Source organism: Ischnura elegans, chromosome 3 (genome assembly GCF_921293095.1).
Source record: "Ischnura elegans chromosome 3, ioIscEleg1.1, whole genome shotgun sequence".
NCBI classification, from domain to species: Eukaryota; Metazoa; Arthropoda; class Insecta; order Odonata; family Coenagrionidae; genus Ischnura; species Ischnura elegans.
Window position 1 is genome coordinate 850756 of NC_060248.1, and position 26893 is coordinate 877648.

Sequence of the window (26893 nt, forward strand, 5' to 3'; positions counted from 1 at the left end):
AGGTTGGCGGGCCGCGCCTCAATTTCTACCACCAGAATCCTATCGTTTACCTGGTCTATACCAACCACACGCTTACCCATCTTCTCGTTTAATGCTAATGCTACCCCTCGCTGGCTTTCTTCCCCTCCACTATATATAACCCTATAACCATCACTCCAGTAGTCCCCCCCATCCCTCCACCTCACCTCGCATAATACTAAGATATCTATCCTCCCTTTATCCATTTCCCTTTTGATATTTTCTAACTTTCCCGCCCTCATCATAGTCCTCACATTCCACGTCCCCACATTTATAGCAGACTTCTTCTTCTCCGTCTTCTTGGTCTTCTTTTCTTCTTTCTTCATTGCTGCTGCCGCTGATGGTGATGATGATAAGTCTCTGCAAGGATTTCGCATGTTGGCGACCCCAAGGACCTTGCCGACCTCGCTGCCGTGCCCGACACCCGCCCTATGCGGACGGGTACCGGGCGATGAGATTCCGAGGCTCATTTGGTTGTACTCCATGTGTTCAGGGAAGAGATAGTTGGTAGGGTTTCCCACTTCCATTCCAACAGTGTTTTTTACGTGACACCATCACGTGGACTACCTTTCGTCTGGCTCCTACCCTTTGACCTATCTGGCATGGGTGGCCCTACCGGGAATAATTCAGAATTAATCCCGCCAGTGCAGCTCTAGGGGTCATAGGAACGCGCAAGCCTTTCCACCGCGACAAGGTTGTAGCCCAAGGGAAAGGATTTTTTATGATAATAAAATAAAATTAGTTTTTTTTATGTTCACCACGACTAACATCAAATGAGCGGTGTAGTTGAAACTGGAATAACTGCCTTTCTTGGCTTTGGGACATATGAAACCACTAGCGTATTGTTTGCACAAGAAAAAATACTTGAATGCTCCTCTCGTTGCTTGGCAGGTAACATCACCCTCGGAATTTCTACGCGATTTGAACTTAGTGGAGTGGTGGTGCAATGTCCCTCATCTTCACTGTCCTCAAACTCTCTGACGAATTTTCTTCTTCCACTATCACATCTGTGACATCCTCTTCTATTTCAATTCGTTCCTCTTCATCACTGCTCAATTCACAACAGTCCATTTGTATGTCTTCGTCATTGTTCTCAAAAATTTCATTTAGTACCTGATCTGCACTATTTCCTCAGCTCAGCCGATGAAACTCCATGTTTACTACAACGTTTTGAAGGTACAATTTTTTACTGGTCCCAAAAAATCTCTTTCGATGTGGGCTATGCACCTGCAGAGCTAAAACGAAAATAAGGTCTGACCTCCTTTGACATGAGAGTTGCGCATAGACAGCGGTAGCTAGTTCGAAAATTAGGAGGAAGGGGAAATCCTGTGACAAAGTAAAGGTGATGAATCATAATCGCAGTTGAGGCAAATTGTCCCCTAGAGTATTTTCTTTTCCTTCGCTCAATGCACCTGCTGATGACATAGGGTAACGATGGTCTAAAGAGGCCAGATAGTGCCTTCGACATAGGCGTTCCATGCTGTTATTATTTCATGAGTGAAAATGCTAAGTGTTTGGCATGAAATAACATGAGGATAATACATCAACATGATACCCTCCGAGAGAACTCAGGCAGGTGGTGGCTATTTTCACTCAATCTTCACTGGGCCCACGTTACAATATCTGTGATACATTATATTCAAAATATAGCTCCAAACGGAGGAGAAGATATTTGATTCTACGAACATTTTCAGCAGGAAAGACGGGAACTAGGTACCCAACTTATGGAAAAGAGTGTACGTTGAGTAAAAAATACTCACCCCCTGCCCAAAACCCTAGAGGTGGCTAGGAGTTTATCATGTTTTTATCATCATTTTATAGGGAAAAAAGGAATACACGAGGAAGGATTGACTAATGATATGAGTCCAGCCTTGAATGAATGATATGAAAGACAATCTTTGCCTCCACTCTGCATTCCAGTGACCTAAAGATGCTAGCAGCAATGTCGGCGAAACTGTTGTATATCAAGAAAGACACACGCGGTGTATAACCCGGAAACTTTGCATCTTAATCTTCATCCAACCATGAAAACCTACATAAGGATTACCTACCTTTCAACACGTTTTATAAATTATGTTTCCACAGATATAGGTTTCAAAATTTAATACCTACACAGTCTCCACCTGGGGTCAAATTTGACCCCAATCAGGAAAAATGATCCATTCCGAGAATAACTCAAAATTTTAATTAAAAAATGGCGTGAATTTAAAGACAAAGCATGCGGGAAGGCATATCTGTAACATGGCAAGATAATCTGAATTGAGTCAAAAAATACAGGCATTTTATCAACCTTGGGGTCAAAAAAGACCCCAGGTGGAGTCGGAGGGTTAATCTTAACACTAGGAATACCGGACTTGACACCCCCCCTAGAACTACCGAATTGAGTCATTTTGACTCCTACCTTATTATTGTTTATTTTTGCTGTTTATGTCTGTTTTTATTGATAGATTGCATTAGTTTATCATTTTTGTTAATAATTGCAATATTTCAGACGTCGTTTTAACAAAAAAAAATATTTTTTAAAATGCGAAATTCGACAGTGTTGCTTTGAAATTCTTTTTCCTTACATGTTATTTTGTTTTAATAGAATTATAATGGAGGAATTGGATAAAACAGCAAACGCAGACTTTTCAACACATTTTATCATATTGTTTGAATGATCAAAATATTACTTAGGCTACATGGTAGTTGGGAAGATAATTAACTAAAGCAAAAAAATGCAGTTGATACACCACGCATTTGTCTAAGGTGCTTTAGAGTTCAAGCATTGTCGTTCATTTTCATTGCCCACACAAAGACTTTTGGCAGGTCTTACAATTCCCAACTGATAGATTATTTTTGCACTTTGGTTTTGCCTGGAAATAATTTTTTTGCAGAAACCCGTCAGAAGAATCTGCGGCATTGGACACGCAACGCTTTTATCTACATCTAACATGAGGATCAGCCAACTCTGTAGCGAGCTTTTTCTAAAACGTCTTGCGCGAAATGTTTTAGGTAGTCTCATAGTACACTATCCATGAACACCTGCTAAGTCGGGAGTATTTTCCAACGAGTAGATAGGCTATCACTGAGTAGACGTTCTTGTGGTATATATGTGATTTCATCTCTTTTGGTTCTTCTATTCTCTTTTATTTACCTTTCCCACAATGCTAGTACCCTGTATTTTTTTGCTGTTCAGCGAGTTTGACTGAGGTAAAGTAATTATATACAGTAACATTTCGCCCTTTTTCAGAAATGGTTGAATTGGTTTCAGTACTGCTAAACGGCAATCTGCATGAAGTGAATTACCTTTTCCAACATAAGGGAAGGCATTTGCAAGATATTTGCTCTCCTTGTCAACAGGTAGCCAATATTCATGGCCGTATTTGTCCGGATTATAAGGAATGTACAGAGTGAAATATACCTAATTACACTGGGAAAAAGTTGTTCATCAACTATAATGTACGGACCAGGTTTGTAACAAGCAATGTAATTCTCTATGAATCTATCGTACAATATTGAAAAGAGGGAAAACTTGACAGTTTTGAGCCGCTGGAATCAATTAGATTTCTCATCAACTCTTACACATTGCAAAATGTTAACAAACCTAGTCGTTCGTTGTAGAAAATGGTATTCCCCAGTCGTTTGACCAAATACTCTCAATAGAGTAATCATTTGTACCTGGTATTCCTCGGGCATAAAATATGGCTATACATGCAACTAGCTCCACATCGGAAAGTGTAAAATCTTCGTAATTTTGCCTGCGTGGTTCCACAATTGTACATCGCTTTATGTGAGTCAGCATAAACGAAACGATAAATAATCGTATATAATACCTTTTTTTGTAACTACCCATGAAAGGGAAAGTAAATGTAAATTACTGCTTATATTTCGCACGCGTTTTGTCTGAATCTCCAGACTCACTAGAAACGTTTTGAGGAATAAAATCCTCGACTTCGTCACAGCCGAAATGATCTTTTGTTTCGCGTTCCGATTCACCTTCCGGTATAGAATGCAACATAGATAGGACTTCTTCACGCTTTCGCCTACTTCTTCTAGCCATACTCCCAGTCAGGAAAAATGAAATCCTTGCTTCATAGGAGTTTTGCAGTCAACTCGAGAGTTCACTGGATTCACTAATGCAAAGGACAGCGCACGGTTTTCCTGTGCGGCACCCGGCAGCCAGCGCTGTCAGAGCCGAACGTGCTAGGACAGTAATTTTATTTCATTCTACTGATTTATTTTCCTGGTTCATCAGTGTATCAATTTTTCTCGGGAATCGGTATATCAGAGGTACTGTTTCATATTTGAAAATCAACTTCCACGCAGTCAAGGCTGAAATAAAAGTGCTGCAGCGCAATGCACAGTATTAGCGGGCGGCGGCAAAGGTGGGCGGCGAGAAGGAAGGGGTAACGGAGGAGGGACAGACACAACGGATTCTAAACACATGGATTTGAAAATGCTATGAATTGCATATTCACCACTCTATCGCAAGGTAAAATAATATCAGGACATTCACATAGTTTGTAGATCCAAACACAGACCCGTAAAATAAGAAATGCTTTCAAAGTCTCGCAAATATGAGCCAAAAGGGAAATAATTGTGTATTTAAGCCTTTGGTTGATTTATATTAATTATCATTGACAAAAGAAGAGATAAAAACTTGTATAAATATTACTATTTGGTGAAAAGACAAGCAAAATACATTAGGGAGTCAAAATGACTCCCTTTGGTAGTTACAGGTAAATTTTGAAAAACGTGCACTATTTTATTTTCTAGAATTATTTTAATCGCACAGCCTTATTTTGTGTCGAAAATGAATAAAAGTCACGGAATTTCAGGCCGGAATTCGGAAAATTTTAGACAGGGCAGAGAAATAAAAATGGCGAGGAGTCAAAATGACTCCATCGGTAGTTCTAGTGTTAAACGTTCACAGTCTAATGTTCCCACTGGGTAACATATTCATAAAAATTAATTAAAATTATACTTCGTGTCTGTGATTATTTTTATAGCTTTTACGTAAATTAGGTACAGAAGTATTTTTTAAAGTGAATCGCATGACTTGTGTATTTGTCGCTAATTATACCTTTTCAAAATTGGCTGTTTTCATCACCTCTGTAAAAGGTTTGCGGTCACTTTGATAGTATCCCCAATACTCGCTCTCCACTGACAAATACGCATTTTCTTAAAAGATCAATTTATATATTACGTTGTTAAGCTTAGAGTTTTGGACAAGTGTGTATTTATTTTTCCAGCAATAGGGTAGTTTCCTTTATCAAATAAAACGAAGCATAAATTGCGATTCCTTACCCACCATTAGTGCATTCATAATATACAAATTATTTAGTTTCAGAAATCCCAGTTTAAACGAAAGGCAATGGTCAACTTTAACCGGATTTTAAAAAGGACAGATTTGCGCCCATGCGATGCCACTCCACGTGACGTCACAGTGACCTAGTTTCTATACGAGTAGATAGGAGTTTTACATCGTCTGAGGTTACCAATACATGCATGAGGCACAGAGCTCAGGGAAACATCTCTTTATAATCACCTGTTAAAATTGCCCTTGGTGGGAGAGTTTCCTTCGTTTGAAAGGGTATTATTAATCGTTATTTAAGCCAAGCGTCATCTGCGAGCAGGGTAGTCTAAGATACCATCATACTCGTCAGCAAGAAGCCTCCATCGTAGCGGCGTTCGTAGCCTTGCACCCAGGTGGCTTCACATCCGGTGACGACGCGTCGTCCGATTGGCTGAAGGCGATTGGCGAGGCGATTGGCTGAAATTCTTTAAATTCCTGATAAATATAATATTTAGCTTTGGATCTGACCTAGTGGACACTTTAGGCACAAATACGGGAGGTAGTTTTTACACCCGATATCATTATTTGTAGAGTAAAACAATGGGAATTTTCAAAGCCTTAGAAAGTAGGAGTCTATTCTATCCGTTACTTATAATAAATATAATATGTTATTTAATGTCGACTCATTTCCACACCAGATTTCTGTATTATTAAAATAAGGTAATACGGTTTTTGAGAGCCGTGTGAACTTATGGACTAAAGTACGCGTTAATATTAATAAATAATAAATGTTATTCATTAGTTACAAATTTTTACATAGAATATCAATATATTATAGTATTCCAACAATTAATATTAACCCTCTACAGACGTAACTAACTAATCAAATTATTTTATTTGCATATCCTATTTATTTTACACCTAATTAAGGGATATTATGAAAAAAACGAATAAAAATGTTTAAATGCGGTTTCAAGCATATTCCCAAATTGGAACACCCCAAAAAATTTGCTTTAGGGTGGTTTCGTATTTTTTATTGCCTAAATCTAGAAATTATTCCTGAGAAATTACTCCAGAAGTACGTATTTCACGCTTTTAGACTTTTAAATGGCGATATCTATTTCTCGCGATTAAATGAAAAGTGAAAAATTTCCAAGCGCGCAAAAACGCGAAGGCTAATTATGAAGGCTGGGAAAAGACCGTTTGACGCCTGGCGGATGCTATGTGAAGCCACCTGGGTGCAAGGCTACGAACGCCGCTACGATGGAGGCTTCTTGCTGATGAGTATGATGGTATCTTAGATTACCCTGCTCCTTGTCTGCGGCGTAACGAGGAATAGACTTTGGGGGACTTAAGAGGTGGGGGGAGGAGGGGGATTAGTGGAGGCTACCCCCCCAGGAAACGGGTGTCTCAGGAAAATTTGTGAAAAATAACATGCCTGAAAATGCAATTTACATCATTTCGGGACTTAAAATTTAAATTTTAGAAGATGCTGTTATTATATATTAAATCGGACAAGATTTTTAAATCATTTTTTGATTTCTCTGTGGCTTTTGAGGGGCGGGAATGCGTCCCCTCATCCCCCCATAGTAATGCTACCGATTAGACGTTTACTATGCGTAGGTAAAAAAACTCTTTCACCTCTTGAAGCATATGTTTTTCCTAAAGTAACATTTTTCCTAGCTTGCTCTATTTTGCTCCATGCCTTAGTCTTTAGAGTAGACCTGAGTCTTCTTGTGGTCGACATCCTGCCGAACTTTCAAACATTAGTTCCTCATTACTTACTCTGTCAATATATTTTATCTTCATCATTCTTCGGTGGCACACATTTTGAATGCTTCCACTCTTGACTTCTCTGCTGCTGTCAACGTCCAAGCTTCGCTTCCATAGAGAAACATATTTCATATGAATCGTCTGATGAATTCTTTTCTCTCTCCTGAGAAGACTTTGGAAGATTGTTCAATTCAAATGCTCATAGTATATTGTTGATGGGTTAAGTTTCAGAGCCAACGACAGTGGTGTACAAAAGTGAATTTAAAAAACATTCTGAGTCATGTCTTTAATATTAAATTCTAATAAAGCTTTCCGAGGACAGTTTTTGTGTGGAATGTTATTCGTTAAAGTCCTTGAATTTTGGTCATTACGGAATAAAACTAGGATAGTTTCCTTAATCAAATAAAACGGAAATCATTGATTGCGATTCGTTACCTACCATTAGTGTATTCATATTATACAAACTATTTTGTTTTAGAAATCCCAGTTTAGACAAATGTTAATGGTCAATTTTATCCTCATTAGAAAATGGCCAGCTATTATTAACTTTTTTATTAGCTTTATTATTAAATATCATGAATATTAATTACTTTTTTATGTATGCCATTTACCAAGATATATTAATTTCAGCATTTGGAATTTCTGTATTAAACCAACAGATATTTTTGCAAAAAATCGTTTCGTGAATTGTCAAAGGATAAATGATGACGATGACGGACTTAGTCATGGAAACGTTGGGAACTACAACCCGATACGACACCCGGTGGGAAACCCGAGAAATATTCCTGCAAAGGATAAATATTCAACGCTCTTGACCCTGGTTAACTATAAAATATTGTTCCATATTTTTTAACGTTCGGAATAAATTTGCTGAAAGGGATCTTTACCGACAGTAAAATCACCCATATGGATCGCAAATTTTCGGCCGAACTAGACTCCAATGAACCTTGAACTCTTAAAAAAGTGTGTAATAAAGAACGTAAAAAGAAGTGTAAAAGAACTTATTATTGGCTAACCACTCCTCTTGTAACTTCTTTCTGTTCCCAAAACAAAACTTGTTGAGTCCCGGACAAAAGTCGAGAGAAAGATAAAAAGTAACATTGGGTCACTTTGGAAGAAGATATTAAAAAGAGCAGTTTATCAACTTTGGAAAAAAACTTATGGAGCAGTAATTGAAAGGCGCAAAATTTATGCAAGGGATAAATTTATCCCAGGGTAAAAACTTTGGACAATCCTTCCTCAATTTTTATGCCCAAAAACTTTCATTTTCGAACTTTTTCTCATGGATAAAGGGTTAAAAATTATGCAAATCAATCTTCCACGCCGATTTTTAAAGGAAAGAGATATATTCTTTGAAAACCAAGGAACTGATGATTTATTGTTATCCTTAATATTTCAATAATTTCCTCTTGTGTTCGTCGTACAGAGTCACAATGGGACATTGAATGATATGGTATTCTGTTTTTACCGAGTTAGAATTGTCTTAAAACTATAGAGCTTAATATCAATATTTTTGTTTAACTTAAAGTCACGACCTTAATCTGTAATTTTCATTAAAATCAAATAAATATGACTTCCTTAACAATCAGCGACAAAATTATTTATATTTGTAATTCCCTGCAATTAGTTAGTACGAAAATTTTACCTTTATTTTAAGATGGAACCTAATGGTTTTGAAGTAGAAACAATCATAAGATAAGATTGGGAAATAAGACTACAGAACCAATAGATATTCGATGTTTTTTCCGCTTACAGTCACGGACCATAATGGACCTGGTATAGTCTATCTCTAGGATAGCTTGAGAAAGGACTTATAAATTACGAAGAAAGTTACGGTTACATCGAAATTAACTATTCTTCTTCCAACGTAAGGAGTAAAATACTAATAAAAATTTCATTTCGTAAAAAGTGATAGTTGCAAGAAATCCGATAACTTTTGCTACGGATAAAGTTATTCCAGGGTAAAAACTTTTTACATAACATTCCTCAATTTATATGCCCAAAAAACTTTCATTGTGGAAATCTTTATCTTCAATAAGAGGTAAGAAAGTTATACAGGGATAACTTCTGCACCAAACTTATAAAGAGACGAGAAATATTCCCTGGAAATCAAGGAATAGATATATATCATGACAAAAATCCATTGCAATTTAATAACTTTATTATTTTAGTATCGAAGGCAAGGAATAGATCAACCTAATTAAATCCTTTATTTAACCGTTAACTGCTGGCGCGGTTTTTTGAGCGGTTGGCACTGGCTTGGGGACATACCAGATTATTTATTTAATTTCTTAATAACTACTGGTATTTTGTCAAATTTTGTCGTTTTTGAAAGTTTATATTTCTAAAATAAATGTTTCCTGAACAGTTAATATTTTTCTATCTATCTCACTTTTCTTTCCATATTTTTCCATTAAAAATCACCATGTTAACCAAAATAATTCTATTATAATTTGAAATCGACGAAATTTGATTTTCTTTACAAAGGATGAGGATACTATTTACATCTGTATCACGATATCCTAAAGAGTATCCCAAAAATAACCCCACCCAATTTTTAAAAAAAATCATCATATTCATAAGTCAGCGATATTAAGATTTGTGTGAGGTAGCTCTCCATTTCCCTCTCCTATCCACTTGTCTTTTCATAGCGACGTAACTCTTCTCTATTTCACCGTTTATAACTTGGTAACCAATGCACCTCATTCATTTCATCATACCTTATTCATTCATACCTTGTCATATGTAAATTATTCAAGGCCGTCCCTTGCCCTTCTTCCTTTCCACCTGTCCTATTACGATTATCTTCATAAGGCCATCATGTCTCATAATGTGGCGAACTAAGTTGTCCCGTCTTCTGCGTAAGGTTCTTTAAAAGACTTCTCTTTTCTCCCCTATTATTATTAGCACTTCCTCATTATTTACTCCACGGTCGATCTATTTTATCTCCATCATTCATATGTATAGCACCACATTTCGAACGCTTCCACTCTTGACTCCTCTCCTACTGTCAACGTCCAAGCCTCGCTTCCATGGAGAAACATGCTCCATATCCATGGCTAAGTTTAACAACACGTATCTCAAAAATGGCATTTTTTCAGGAGAGCAAAAAGGCAATTAATTTCATTTAATTGTACTCTCAAATTTAAAACCAAAAGTTCATAAAACTGAAAAAGAAGCACTCATTTGCTAACCAAGGGTTGTTTTTTGTTGTATTTTAATTTTTTAATGTTATTTCACTTCGTTTAATATACCTACCTACAACCGGCCGAATTTGAGATTCGTGTTGTTAGAACTTAGCCATCGATAAGTAGCATCTGATTAACTATTTCCTTACTTCTATGATTCTATTCTCAACTGTTGGAAGATTCTTGTTTTTGTAGAAAGGGATCTTCAATTTTTGTTTTTTGCGTAACAAACGTCGGGCACCTTTGAAGTACTCTCCGTAGATGTTGACATATTGGTTCCAACTTTTTCTCAACTTTGCGAAACAGGGTTGATACTTGTATGCCTTTCAACGTCGCCTTTGATTGTATTTTCTCCAATTGGATTAGGCCACAAGCTCACACTGCTGTCAAAACTTAAAAGAAAATCCAAGATTATCGTTGGGAACTGGTTGAACACACACCGTACAGTCTTTATCTTGCACCTAGCGACTGCTTCCTCGTCTCGTGATTGAAAAAATGGCTTGGTGGACACCATTTTGAAACCGAGGAGGAACTCTATAACGGCGATGTCTATAGGGTGGTTTCCTATTTCTATTTAATAAGGTAGTTTCATTTATCAAAGAAATCGAAAGCCATTGATTGCGATTCGTTGCCCACCATTAGTGTACTCATAATATGCAAATTATTTGCTTTTAGAAATCCCAGTTTAGACGAATGTTAATGGTTAATTTTATACTCATTTGAAAAAGGCCATATTGGCGCCCATGCGATGCCACTCCAAGTGACGTCACAGGGACCTAGTTTCTATACGAGTAGATAGGAGTTTTACATCGTCTGAGATTACCAATGCATGCATGAGGCACAGAGCTCAGGGAAACATCTCCTAATAATCACGTATTTAAACTGCGTATGGTCGGAAAGTTTCCTTCGTTTGATCAGGTATTAATAATCCTTGTTTAAGCCAAGCGCTACCAGCTAGCAGGGTACTCTGCTACCTGCTAGCATCCTGCGTTGTATCAGCGCTCAAAGCCTCGCCTCAATGTCACCTCACAGGGCGATAGCGGGAACCAGAAATACGTCACACAGACTTTTCCCATCATTCCTACTTAGCTGTCGTGTTTTTGCGTGATTGTAAATTTTCACTTTTAATTTAATCGCGAAAAATGGATATCGTCATTAGAAAATCTAAGTGCGTGAAATGCGTAATGAAATACGTACTCCAGGATTAATAATCTTTCGATTTAGGCAGTAAAAAATAATAGGAAACCACCATATTGCCTAAATCGAAAGATTATTACTCCTGTAGTACGTATTTCACGCTTTTAGATTTTTAACTGACGACATCTAATTTTAGCGATTAAATGTAAACTGAAATATTTCAAGCACGTGAAAATGCGACGGCTATGTAAGAATGCTGGGAAAAGGCCGTGTGACATCTGGCTAATGCTGTGTGAGGCCATCTGGTTGCGAAGCTATTAAGGAGGAACCATCATTTCAAACATGCCCGAAAACCTCCCCTTATTTTGACATATGTTGTTGCTCATTATTTTTTTTATCGAATAGTGAAAAAATATTACTATGTCATCGACCATTTAAGAAAGATTTATGGATTTGAAAATGACGGATTTCCACCTTGAAATACATTGTCTTTATGGGAGAATGATGACCTTCCCTTGTAAAACATTTTTCATCTCAAATTTGGCCCGAAATATATCGTTGAAAAATTAGCACAGCATAGAATAGACATCGATGCTCAATATATGTATTTTTTTAGAAGGGGTTACCGATATGTTAGCGCCAGTATTTAAGTCTAAAGAACATACTTCCGGTTTTCTGCAGAGCGAGCAGCCATTATGCGGCGGAGGTAGTGGCAACGTTGCAAATATACGGAGGTTAAATATGAAGAGCGATATTGCACCTGTCGACCGCTGCATAATTCCAGTGAATTGGATTTTTCGGAGTCATTTTTCTACGTATTCATTAAACGAATATTCAGTTCATCTCGAAACGTGCTATACACCGAAATATGAAATTTATCAGTGCTGGTTGTTAAAGTAATTCCTATATGCGACTACATTTAATTAAACATGCGAATAATCATGACCGGAATTCAATGCATCCCTTGAAATTGTCGGCGTATCGCTTCAAAAGCGAAAATGATAGAATATAATGAGCCTTGCGATAGTTTATCTGTTCTTCTGACTACTTCAAATTGTTTTACGTTTATTTCGAAAAATATGCATTGTTTTCAACTTGAAGAAAAAATAATTATTTAATTAGAAGTTCTAAGCGTACAGTAGACAGTACTAGCGCATTATGTATTTAATCATCAGTTTAATTGATATTAAATGTCTAGAATAAGGTGTACAGGTAAATGAATGTACCACGAGACAAGCATATTGCTGTTGGGTACCGACTATGTAGTATTTGGAAATACAAATTCGCGAACGTACTAATTAATCGAATATTCACCCATGTAATTCTTCGAAAGTATAAAATAAAATAGACAAGAGTACTTCCTTTTTCACTGGCCAAACAATTTACTTTGATACGTTTTCCAAAGGTCCAATTAGCATAATTTAAAAAAAAACAGTAAATACATTTACCTATTCATGAAGTCATTGCAGGAGGATAAAAATTAGGATGCATTCCTGAACAATCGATGGCAGCTGACATAAGTGAGTCCGTAGAAGTTGCAATGCCAGCCTTCCAAATTTACTGAAACTTCCGAGTAGGATAGTTTTGTTCCTTCTAAAACAAGGTCAATGAAAGCAGTAAAAACCGCCAAATAATCGCAAAACAACGCGTAATAACCTCGTCAAAAAATCATGCAGTCTTCCCCGTCAAGGCTGTCTGCTTCGCCGTTCAACCTTGGGTGTCTGGAGGCCCCCTCCCCCCTCTCAAAACAGAGTCAACAAACTTCTCATCATGAACATTTACTTCATCATCAATAGTATTTAAAAGTACTATCTCAATTGCCTAGAGAACCCGGAAGGGTTAAGAGAGTGAAAATTTCCAATCGACTTAAAACTGGAAAATGTCCCCGTGCGAAGACTACTTTCACATGCTTCACCCTCCCAAAAACATGATTTTGCGAATAAGTATGCCGGATTTCCTCACGCAAAAGACTGGCTTCGTCAAACAATTACTTCCTCGTTCGTTTAAAACATGATTTCATGAAGAAGGAAGAGAGATGGGACCGGTACACTTTCACACGTCTTTTATACGTACTGCAATAATGAAAAATTTGTATAAATACCCAATGCCATCGCTTCAGAAATCACTGGAACAGCCAACAGCAGACGATAAGGTAAGTGAACATGCTTATACTACTATCGATATAGCATTAGCGCATCAATTTCACATATCCCTGTACCAATGAAAGGTATGTAACTATAGATATGATTAGCCAAAAAAAATGGTCAATATCAAGTAAATCACTTAAAATGAAATTCATTCTATTATCAATAGTAATCACATATTCTAATACTCACTTGCGATCAAAACTTTTTTTGGATAAATATTCCTCTTTACGTTCTGTAATGACGTTAGCAAAAAATCTCAAGCATATAATCCCCCAATAGTTGCACCTTACCACTGCAGATGGAGTCCACCAACAGAGTTAGTTGCTAACCGATCTGTACTCACACACCATCTAGCGACAGACATTTGAACATCTGGAAATTCACCTCTTCGTCTCATCCCGCCCATTTGCATGCCCCGCCCATTTTTTAGCGGCCATTTGTAAAATTCAGATTCAAAATGGAAGCCCAGGCAGACAATTTATACTACTGTGATGAATAACTTCGTAGTCTGTGTGCGAAGTATATTTGAAATAACAAATGAAGTTAATAAAAATATCTTAAAATAATAGGTAGTTAAAAAAAACATCTTTAACTCTTATTTCTGCTACTCCATACATAATGCTAATCCTCCGCCCATTGACACGCCCCCCCCATCCTAGCAGCCATTTGTAAAATTTAAATTCAAAATGAAAGCGGGCTACGGCAATAAACATCCTCACAGTCTGTAGTAGTATTAATTTAAAAAGTATTTAATATAATAGTTATTAACAAAAAAAAGCAAAGAATGAATACGCAAAACCATTGTCATTACGCAGGGTATCACATTGTATATGATAATAACTTACAATATTAATTTAATATGCTTTCAGTTCAATGTATGTGAAAGGGAGAATTACAATGACGCCGGTGCTTGGAAGAAGAAAAAAGATACGTAGGAGACTGAAACACATTGGTCCGTATAAAATGTACAAATTTGGACCAATGGTTATTCTTTTGATGGCAGCAGCCCCGGCTGACTTAACCGCGACACGGTATGTTAGGTTTTTGTCAGCTGTGGGCAGTAAATTCAAATTTATAACATACCATGAAATTACAAAGGAGCTGCCATCAAAAGAATATGTAGAAATTACATCTAATAATGATGCAGCACCGGCCGCATAACCAACTTATCCCATTGGTGAGTAGAATTAAAAGGTGTTAAAAGAAACCACACACGAACTCTTTAAACAATTTTTAATAAATTATTCTTATCTTTTATTACAAATAGTTTTTCTCCACTACTATTGAATGATGTAACTTCAGCTGCAGTTAGATTTAAAATTCCAGGCAATATCAGTTTTCTTACATCATTTCTTATGGTGATCAATCCCACTAACTTTTCACCATATTTTGTACTTAATTTCTCAACCTTCGTTACTAAATATTTAACATTTTCCTCCATCTCCTCTCTCTTCAGAAATTCGTTTCGGCGTTGAGCCTCTATCAATTTCTGTCGGATCTGTAAGAAAAAGAAAAAAAACATTAGAAACACAAGTAAAAACTTATATAAGAATATAAATTCGAAAAATACTAACCGAAGAGATAGAATTAGTTGATGTTGACGGAGAGGTTAGATATCTAAAAGAAAATAATTTGTGTTTGATTAAAAAAAACAAATAGACAATTTAAACCAGAAGTATCAAAACTTGCTCATTTCTTCCATAGTTACAGTAAAGTCTTTACTAGAATTTTTAAATGCAACTTCTATAGCTATCTTATCAAATATTATTTGACAGATCCGATCATCAGGAGCAATGGAAAAAATTCCATATCATTATGATTGAAAAAACTCTACCTTTGATAGAGATTTGAACGAGAGTAGGACCAGCCAAATCACTCCCTCCGCAGGAAGCGTGAGGAATGTTGGTGAGTGGATTTAATTTTTTCCAATATGGACGAATATTCTAAAGTAAGAGAAAAAGAAGGATTCTTCCCTTCAATGCAATCTAGATTCATCAAAATAAACTAAAAATATATAAATACCTCTTTAAGCTGGACGCAACATTTTCACCGTTGGAGGAGTCGGCATGCATATCGATGGTAGCGTCTGAGCTGGCAGCAGTAACGTTGGCAGAGATGGACATGGTGGAGAGATGAAAACCGACAACCTTGCAGAGACGGACCAGAGACTAGGAGAAGAAGACGGCAGAGCTGATGAGTGCAGTTAGCAGATATATGCAGTGAAGAGGTCTGGGAACCCAATCGTTGAGCGTGCTGGCAAGGTTTGCAGTGAATAACAGCAGTTGTTGGAGCGATGTGATGCTTGGAGTTCAGTAGAGATGAGAGTGTGAATTATCCAACAGACAGAGTAGGTATTTATACCCAGTGAAAGTGTCGTCAGTGAAAAGAGAGTGGGGGACTTATGAACTTAAGACGAAGACTCAGATGACATAAAGTATGCGTCGCTTGAAAAACTCGAATTAAGAAGTCTCCGTTTCCGCGCTATTTTATACCATTTTAAGCTACTTGTATATTTTTTTTTGTGTGAATTAAAAGCAAACGTGATTGAAGATAATGTTTGTCCACGTAAATTATTAGATGACGAATCAGAAGATGAATAATCTGATGAATCTTCGGAGGATTTGTACCTATGCTCGCCAAAATAACGAGCACAATCATTTTTATGCATAAAAGTAAATAATGGACATCGTATGCAATTCCCACACCAATTCACCTCATTTCGTACAATATTCATCACATAATTCACCGACAGTATTGAATGATGAGTTAAGGTGTACACTCGTAGTGGTTTATACGGATATATTGATATAGCACAATTTCTACAATACCTTGTCCTTTTTAAACCATGACAGAATTCGTAACTAATAATAATAACATGTATAAAATAACCTATATTATTTTCTATGTCTAATAAAAACTCGATAGGTCTCTCCAAAAGGTGCTGATAAGCATACTTCGATAAACGGGATGAGAAATTAAAATCAAAATTTAAAAGTTCCAATTCATAGGAAGCAGTCAAATCTTCTGATATTCTATTTAACCCCAATTTCCATAAACAAAATCTATGACACTCTATGTAAAATACCAGGTCCGTTTGCACTGATCGTGGTAAAGTTAATTTATAAATGTCAGTTTTCTTATCTACACAAGCGGATATTATGGATAAGCAAAGTTGGTAAAGAGAAGGGAAACCAATTTTTAAATAGCAATCACGCCTGGGAATACCTGATGAGGAAGTATTCAATTCCACAAACTGAGAACGATTCAAATAAACTGTCATTCTTGTGGAAGCCAAGTGTGATGCTTAAAGATTTTGCGCGCTATTTATATACCCATTTCATGGTGAAATAAAAGTGAACATTTCCTCAATAACCCCCCCCCCCACACTCTTGCGATATAGAAAGGAGAGAAATCAGAATTTGATCTCAATTTTTTAGCGAGGGAGGAGGCACCACAAGTGTGAAGGACAAATGAAAGGTTATACTTGTTCGAACATGCAACCAGGTCACTGAGCTGTAATTTAGCAATGCTAAAGGAAAAGACGAGTGAAAGGCTTTACCAGCAGGAATCATAACGTACATCTGAAGCCGGTTTACTCGATCCGAAGCAATACCATAGTGGAGGGTGGGGAGGGGCCGGGGGATCCATTTGTATAAATATTGGCAGCGCAAAGAGCAAAATTATCAGTTCCCGTCCAACTCTTACGACTTGAACATCCCTTGGCAGCGAATCAACTTGTGAATTCCACCAATTCTCTCCACACACCTTTGCTTAATCGTTGGCTTATTTGAATCTTCGATATTTGTCTGCAAGCGCTCAATCCGTAAGTACAGTGTTTTCATACTCATATCACGTCTGCATGTATCCTCAAGTTTAATAATTCTATGGTGTTTGATGGAATTATTTATATTTTTCCAGATATTTACCCCTCCATTTACACGTAAATTATGTCTTCCATTCAACAAATACTAGCTTATTACACGTCTGGTGCTTACCCCACATTAGATGAATTAGAACAGGCCATTAATAATATTCACAAGCGTGTTGTATTTAACAATGAGGACAAAGAGGACATTATTACTTTTTCCAACATGAAAGACAAATTAGATGCTTTAAAAGGTAGACGATTCTGTAATTACTGCGAAATCTATTATAACATTGATGAAGCTTTACCTCACGAAAATACGAACCAGCACAGGAATTATATCACAGTTCAACTTGGTAGAGGTTTTAATGAAATAGAATCAGCAATTAGGTCCAGAGTGAGAACCTATTGGATAACTCCTGAGAATGATGATATCAGTGACGTGGTTTCTTATTTGGACGCAATTAAGTTCCAAACAATTGAAAAATTATCTGACGTGGTAGATCAAAATAACTCCATTAAATTTAACCTAGTTTTAATTTGCAAATTTAAGAAGGGTGAAGGAGAGGAAATGGAAGCTTCTTTTAAAACTAACAATCAACGTATATTCTTAACTGATAACATTGGAGAAGTTGTTGACGAAACATTTTCAAAATTACTCAAGGAAAAATCTGAGTTTCACGCCAAGGGGTCTGGATGGTCATTACTTCATGTGATAGGAATGGAATTGCGTATAAACAAGTATACACCATTAAAAGGTTCAAGTTTCATTCCACTTCCCGCAAAGATAAGTAGAAAAAAGGCTGTAATTAACGTTAAAAACAATGATGAATTCTGTTTCAAACATGCCATTTGGGCTAAAAATGTCACTATTAATCCTCAACGCATTAGCTGGTACAACTCTTCCGAGTTTCAAAATGCTTACGATTGGGACTGTATTTCATACCCTGCTCAGCTAAAAGACATTCCAACGTTTGAACGAGTGAATAAAATTTCAATAAACGTTTTCGGATTGGATGATAAAAATAACGTTTACCCTTTGAAAATAGTTAACAACGAGCTTAACGATCACCGAGATATCCTTTATATCGCCAACGAAACAACTGCACATTATTGTTGGATCAAAAATTTCAATAAATTGCTCAAATCTCAAATTACCAAACATCGCAACAGAATATTCATTTGCAAACGATGCTTCACACATTACCATGATGAAGCAAAACTTGAGGCTCACAAAGAGTTGTGTAGGGGGACTGGTGAACCCACAAAAATTGTTATGCCTAGCGAAGAAGATAAAATTATTGAATTTACCCATATTAACAATTTATTTAGAGTGCCGTATGTAATTTACGCAGATTTCGAATGCCTCCTTGAGAATATTTCAACTTGCGAACCAAATTCACAAGCTCCTTTCACACACAAGATTCAAAAACACACTCCATTTAGTTTTTGTTACATAATGATTACACCTGATGGATGCATGGAACCGAAATTATATAGAGGGCAAGACGCAACACGAGTTTTCATCGAATGCATGAGAGAGGAAGCGCAAAAAGTATTTTCACTTTACAAAAATACAATTCCAATGGTACACCTGACTGCTGAAGAGGAAACGGAGTTTGCAAATGCTATTGTTTGCCACATTTGTGAGAAAGAGTTGGGTAATGAGAGAGTAAGGGACCATGACCACTTGACGGGCATGTATCGTGGTCCAGCACACTCTGATTGTAATACGAAATATAGAATGCCAAAATTCCTGCCAATTTTTTTGCATAATCTCTCATCCTATGATGGACATTTTATTGTTCGTGAATTAAATTACGACGAGAGGCGAATATTTGTTTTACCAAATTCAGAAGAAAAGTATATTTCTTTCGGCAAATCAATCGAAGAAAATTTTAGCATGAGATTTCTTGACACCTACCGCTTTATGGCTGCACCTCTGGCCTCACTGGTGGCACATTTGAAAGACTTTAAATTTACACAAAAAATATTTGGTGAAAAAACACATTTGGTCACACGAAAGGGAGTGTATCCCTATGATTACACCGATTCGATGAATAAACTCGATGAAACTGTGCTCCCGGGAAAGGAAAAATTTTACAATCATCTAACAGATGATGGAATTTCCGACACTGATTATGCGCATGCATGCAATGTTTGGGAAGCTTTCAACTGCAACACTTTGGGCGATTACAGCGATGTTTATCTAAAAAGTGACGTCACTCTTCTCGCTGATGTTTTTGAGAACTTTCGTGATATGTGTTTTAGCGCGTACAAACTCGATCCTGCATGGTACTATACCGTTCCAGGATTGACTTTTGACGCAATGCTAAAACAGACACGTATTAAGCTTGAGCTTTTAACAGACTATGATATGTTACTGATGATAGAGAAAGGTATTCGAGGAGGAATATCTCAATGCTGCAAGCGATATTGTGAAGGTAACAATAAATACATGGAGGTACATGATGCTAAAAAAGAGACTAACTACTTGACCTATTTGGATGCAAATAATTTGTATGGCTGGGCCCTATCAAGACCACTGCCATGTTCAAATTTCAAATGGCTTTCACCTGATGAAATTCAAAACCTAGACGTAAAAAATATTTCAGATTTTAGTGAAACGGGATATATTCTTGAGGTTGACCTCGACTATCCGCGAAACCTTCACGATACGCATTCAGATTTTCCACTTTGCTCAGAAAATAAAGTCCCACCCAACGGTAAACATGTCAAGTTGCTAACTACACTCGAAAATAAAACAAAATATGTAATACATTACGTAAATTTGAAGCAGGCTCTTTCCCTAGGTCTTGTTCTGCAAAAGGTGCACAGAGTCATCAAGTTTAATCAATCCCCATGGATAAAGCCATACATTGACCTTAATACTAACCGTAGAAAATTAGCAACAAATGAATTTGAAAAGGATTTCTGGAAGTTCTTGAGTAACTCCTTATTCGGACGCTGTCTATTGAACGTACGCAAACACATTAATATGGAATTAGTATCTAGCGAAAAAAGATTGCAGAAATTAATCAATAAAACTCAATTTTTGGATAGGACAATTTTTCATGAGTCACTCGTCGGAGTTCATTTAAGAAAAACCAGCATCAAAATGAAAATTCCCATTTACATTGGTTTTTGTGTTCTAGACCTTAGCAAAACGTTAATGTATGATTTTCACTATCGAACAATGCTACCCAAATACAACAACAAAATTTCCCTTGCTTACAGCGACACAGATAGTTTTATCTATGACATAAAAACTGTCGATTTTTACAGTGATATGCTGGAAAACCTTGATGTATTTGACACGTCAAATTACTCCAAAGATCATCCTTGCTATTCTGACGAAAACAAGAAAGTGTTAGGAAAATTTAAAGATGAATGCGATGGACGAATCATGACTCATTTCGTTGGATTGCGAAGTAAGCTGTACTCGTATAAGGTTCACGGGTGTAAAGACAAAAAGAAAGCTAAGGGAATTTCAAAAAATGTTGTTGCCAAAAGCATCAATTTTGATGATTATATACATTGTCTCGAGGAAAATTCTACAGAATTTCGTAAAATGAGAGTAATTCGTAGTAAATTGCATCGAATTTATACAATGGGGATAAACAAAGTCACTCTCACTGCTAGCGATGATAAAAGATACATCTGTGAGGATGGGGTCAATACTCTTGCTTGGGGGCATTATAGAATTCCTCAAAAACGTACACATGATGAGGCGTTTGGTAACACTTGAAATTGATAGAACTAGTTTAAATATGATGAAACATTTTTTTGTGTTACTTATAACATCATCATGTGTAATTTTTTTTTTTACTTTTTATTTTCAGTATTAACACACATGCACACAATGAATAGCAATAATCCAAAAACCTTGTATCATCTCTGCATCGAATATATTTGTAATAATATATTCGATGTGGCATATAAAAGGATAATGGAGAGTGACGAACCTATCATGCGTCATCGCATTAAACCGAATGTTCAATGTCAAATTGAAACGGTAATGTGCGATGACGCATATCAGAGTTTACCAAACGAGGTATATTTCGATTTAGAGGACGTCACCTTAAGAAATTTTCGCTATTAATCAATATTTTGACTTTATTTTTTCCTCGTAAAAGTTTTATAAATGATAAAAAAGTAATAAAAAATTTCCAGTGTTAATCATGACGTTAACATGGAAACATCCTTTCACATGCATTTGTGCAGGTCCGTCAGGATGTGGGAAGACCACATTCGTAACAAGGTTTTTAGAGAACTTGAACTATATGTTAGATAGTCCCATACGTAAGATAATTTGGTGCTGTGCTCCAGGAAGTGAGCCTAAAATACGATTACCTGTTCACTTTTTCTCCGAAATACCACCTTTTGAAGAATTTGGTGGCAATCCAACATTATACATAATCGATGACTTGATGAGCGAGGGAGCCTACAGCAAAGATGTGTGTAAATTATTCACCAGAGGTAGTCATCACTTTAGCATTTCAGTGTTTTTGATCACGCAGAATATTTTCTATCAGAGCCCACAATCGAGAAATATATCTTTGAATTCAAAGTATATTGTCGCGTTCAAAAACCCCAGAGATAAGTTACAATTTGGCCATTTAGCTAGGCAGGTCTATCCGGAAAAATCGGGGGAATTGGAGAGGGTATATAAGCAGGTTACGCAAGAACCATTCGGTTATTTGGTTCTAGATCTTGGTCAGGACACTGATGAGAGATTCCGCTTTAGAACCAAAATTTTTCCCCAAGACGGTGCCACCGTCATTTACATGCCCCAACGCGATGAAAAGATTGAAGAACAATAAACACTTGCTCCACGTCCTAAAGTCTGCAAAGCCTAAATTACGCACTGCCATATTGAATAGCTCGGACGAGGAGTTGATTAAAACAATTTGCGATTGTTGCCTCAATACTCTAAACGGAAATCATAAGATTGATAAGCGATTGAAACGAACATTATCCAAGCATCGTAACACACTGAGAAAGTTGGTTGAACGGGGGACGAGTGTAAAAAGAAAACGAGCTCTTCTCGTACAAAAAGGAGGCTTTTTACCATTACTACTGGGTTCAATTTTAAGCGGTGTGATCGGTAGCCTGCTGGGAAAATGAGTTTGCAGAAAATGCTCGTAGTGAGTCCCGAAGTCTTTGATCGAAGTCGTGCAAAGGCTAGGCTGAGTAAATTGGATAAGGAAATGAAACTTGTGTTAGCGAGTAAAAGGCTCAAGGATATTGACAAGTGGCATTTGTATAAAAGGATACTCGATAAATATCTCGACTCAGTGTCAGACTTTAAATCTCCCGTACACGTTCCAATAGTGAAACGCACACCACCAACACAACTAGTTGAGGGTAGCGATGCAATGAGAAGGCGGTTAGACGAAATTAAGAGGACAAATTCAGAGTTGGATTCGACATGGGCACGAATAAAGGAACAAATCGAAAGCGATTCTCCACCGAGAAAAATGAAGCGGATAATAGCAACTCCAAGGGAGCCAAGCACACCTCCAAGGGCGCAAAGAATATCTCCAAAGGAGCGATGGACATCTCCGAGATCAATTCCAAGGCGAAGCAAGCGAAAAAGGGTACCAAAAATGTTCGGGGAAGAGTGGGACACGACGTAATAGCTAGCGTGTACAACAATCCCGCACATCCTGCTGGTTTTTCCACAGAACGCAAATTAAATAAAGCGACTGGGATCCCTATAAAAACAATTCGCGAGTGGTTGGAATCTCAAGAGGCGTACACGCGTCACAAGCCGGCGAGAAAAAAGTTTGTTAGAAACCGTTACGAAGTAAACTACATTGATGAGTGTTGGCAATGTGATTTAAATGATTTGAGAAGTTTGAAAAAATACAACAATGGGTTCTGTTATATTTTAACCGTAATAGACATATTTTCCCGCTATGCGTGGGCAAGTCCTCTCAAGTCAAAAAGACCAGAGGAAATTATAGAAGCATTTAAGGTCATATTTCGCGAACGCAAACCATTGAAAATTCAGAGCGATAAGGGAGGGGAATTTGTTAATAGCAAGTTTAAAAGTTTTCTCTCGAATCAAGGCGTAAAGTTTTACACTACTAATAATCCCGAAATTAAGGCTAGCCTCGTGGAACGCTTTAATAGAACTCTCAAGACAAAAATGTATAAATATTTTACAAAATACGCAACTTATAAATATATCGATGTACTTCAGAAACTCATTAGCTCATATAATCTAAGCAACCATTCACGTATCGGGGTAGCTCCATCTCAAGTGAATGCAAAAAATGCATTTATGATTGTCAGTCGGAAAAAAAGCTTAAGAAAGGTGAATGTAAAATTCAATAAGGGTGATTACGTGAGAATCAGCAAAGAGAGGCTTCCGTTCACCAAAGGATACACACCAAATTATACTAAGGAGATATTTCAAGTTTCAAACATTGATCGAGCAAAACCAATACCAGCGTATGAATTGAAAGATTTGAACGGGGAGGATATAAAAGGAGGTTTCTATGCAGAGGAATTAGTAAAAGTCAACGTGTCTCCCGACACAGAGTATAGGATTGAGAACATTTTGAGACGTCGGGGGAGTGGTTCTAATTTAGAGTATTTTATCAAGTGGGACGGATACCCATCGTCTTTTAACTCGTGGATTCATGCTTCTTCCGTTCATAAGGTATGAATGAATTTTATCTCACACTGCCCAGCGACAGCTCGAGGGATTTTTTCCCGAGAAATACGATAGCTCATTATCGTACAAAGTTGAGTCATCGCATCGATTTAGACAATAACGAGTGGTATGTCGGTCTTGCTGAGATTTCCATTCCATCTATTGAGGTAAATAAAGCCCCCGAAGATACACCTGCTGAAATTTCTACTCCTTCTATTGAGGTAAAAAAAGCTCCCGAAGACACACCTACCGTTATCGATAACTTTACCCCAGCTTCTCGCGGAGCAGACGAATTGACTCCTAAGGATAATAGGACCCGGACTGAAGAGGGATTAGTTCGAGGGGATAAAGAAGTTATAAATGTGAAACTTCAAGATGATTCATACTTTACAATTCCCATTGGTACTTATGACAGCATTGCGGTGGCATTTGCAAGGCCATACATTGCCTCCAGCGCACGAAAACAAACTTACATTTCAAATGAAGTAATGCGCTATATTGATAGATTGAGTGTAAGGATTAATCAGGTTGGAGTTGATGAACGCATATTACCACGGTCTGTGCAAATTTCAGCGAGCGGAGTAAAATACTCATTGTCTCCAGGAACGTATGAATCGTTTACCAGCTTATTCAATAGAACTTTGTCAGGCTTTAGTGGAAAAGGCAAGGAAAAGATAAAAAATGACCTATTGTTATTATCAGCTGTTCTTATTAGATTATCATATAAAGATTCAACGTTGACAGATGATGAGCTAGCTGAAATCGTTGATGGGGCCAGGGTAGAGATTAGCGCTAAGGATAATATAGGAAAAAGAGAAAAAAGAGGTATTACAAACTCCTCAAAAAATCTTTACGTTTACACAGATATAGTGAAACCTCAACTAGTCGGAGACACTGTGAGTCGTTGCATCCGCATCTTGAATTCAAAGATTGGGGAATATCAAACGTTCAACCCTATTTACTATTACCCCGTCGAGAAAAACAATATCGAGAGTGTGGAAATTCTATTGAGTGATAAACTCGGTGAAGCGATTTCTTTTCATAGTGGGGAGCAAAGCTCTATAGTGGTGTTACACTTTATAAAAAAGAATTGATTCACGTTAGTACATCATTTTACGACGAGATGGCACCGACGATGGATCGATATTACAGCTATTATTCCAAGCAGGTGGGGGGAGAGATTGGGCCTTTGTATAGAGCCTCTTTTAGGGTGCAAAAGGGGCGGGGTATCGGGAGTTTCCTCGCTGGTCTCTGGCGATTCGCGAAACCTTTGCTTTTTAACGGTCTTAAGACTGTTGGTAAGGAAGCCGCGAGCGCTGGGGCAGCAGCTCTGGGAGACCTCGGAACGAGACCGGTAAAGGAGATTCTGCGCAGTAGAATGAACGAGGCGGGTCAGAACTTGAAACGAAAGGCTGAGGAAAAGATAAAAGGCATGTCTGGAGGTGGGTTGAGAATCGCGAAACGTCCAAGGCTTAATAAAATAAAACATAGCGGTGGACGTAAAAAGCGACAGTCATCGAGAAGGCGAGGAGGAAAGAAGGTCGCTGGAGGAGGAGGAAGAGACATCTTTTCACGATAATGGCTGAGCACATGCTGTCTTCGTTGGATTTATTCCAACCCAATCCTCCCGTCCAAAATAACATCTTAGCAAAAAGACTCGTATCCTATAAACCCATTTCTTCGCTAGATAATCGCTCTGTCATAGAATTCCTGATCAAAGACTCTGGGGATACGTACAAGGATTTGAATAGCATATATCTAAGTGAAACTTTGTAAAAAAGACGGGAATGATTACGCTAGCTCTGACACGAATCAGCCAGGAGTAGTTAACAATATTTTGCACTCTCTCTTCGAACAGTGTAACGTTTATTTCAATGGGACGTTGGTCACTCCGTCGGAGGATAATTACCATTATAGGAGCTACTTGGAAAATGCTTTGAATTATGGTACTGATGCGAGCAGAACACATTTGTGAAATGTTGGTTGGGAACTGGATACGGGGGATGACATCAATAAGACAGATGCCTCAAATGCAGGTTTTAGCAAGCGTAAGGAGTGGTTCAATAATAGTGCCGAGGTAGAGTTGTATGGTAAATTGCATGTTGACGTATTCAATCAATCCGAACTGATGCTGGATCGAGTGGATATCGGTATAAGACTATTGTTATCTAATCATGCTTTCTATCTTATGGGTGGAGATGGGCTATTGAAGATTTTAGACGCAACTTTATACGTTCAACATTTCGATATTAACCCATCCATTTTAGTTGCACACAATAAAATTTTAGCCAGTAATAATGCGAAATATCACTACAAGCGTACCGAGTTGAAAACTTTTACTGTTCCTTCAGGTGGGCGAACTTTGAGCCTCGACAATGCGATCGTGGGTCGAATACCTAATACAATTATTTTTGCAATGGTGGATAATGAAGCTTACGCTGGAGGTTTGAATAAGAATCCATTTGCTCTCTCTCACTATTCGCTCGAGAATTTTTCCCTCTTTGTGAACGGTGTGCAAATTCCTTCCGAGGGATTACAATGCAATTTTTCAAGTAAAAAGTATTGGGCACGTGCGTATGATACGATATTCTCAGGCAGTGGTATTAAGCATTACAATAGAGGTAATCAAATCACTTACGACATGTTCGGACATGGTTATTTTATGCTAATTTTTGATTTAACACCTGATGATTCTGGAAACGAGAATTATATAAGTCTTGGAGATAGAGGAGTTGTGAGAATAGAAGCGAGGTTTGAGAATGAATTATCGAGAACGGTCACGTGTTTACTTTTCTCAGAGTATGATGCAACATTGGAAATTGA

General features: G+C 37.4%; 1 protein-coding gene across 1 annotated transcript; it reads right to left on the reverse strand.

Annotated features, from left to right (window-relative positions):
* Nucleotides 1-14757: 14757 nt before the first annotated feature.
* On the reverse strand, nt 14758-15664 carry LOC124154929. The gene is made up of 3 exons (XM_046528703.1): nt 15564-15664; nt 15116-15158; nt 14758-15039 (listed from the first exon to the last, which is right to left on the reverse strand). Exons 1-3 carry the CDS (start codon nt 15662-15664, stop codon nt 14764-14766), a joined length of 420 nt encoding a protein of 139 aa, XP_046384659.1. The 3' UTR covers nt 14758-14763.
* Nucleotides 15665-26893: the final 11229 nt, after the last annotated feature.

Excerpts from the sequence above, each read along its gene's own strand:
- LOC124154929 (XM_046528703.1), bottom strand. The coding sequence starts at position 15,664 with ATGTCCATCTCTGCCAACGTTACTGCTGCCAGCTCAGACGCTACCATC. Across the intron at positions 15,159-15,563 it reads GTTGCGTCCAGCTTAAAGAG|ATATCTAACCTCTCCGTCAA; the intron begins GTATTTATATAT and ends ATTTTCTTTTAG. Across the intron at positions 15,040-15,115 it reads CAACTAATTCTATCTCTTCG|ATCCGACAGAAATTGATAGA; the intron begins GTTAGTATTTTT and ends TTTTTCTTACAG.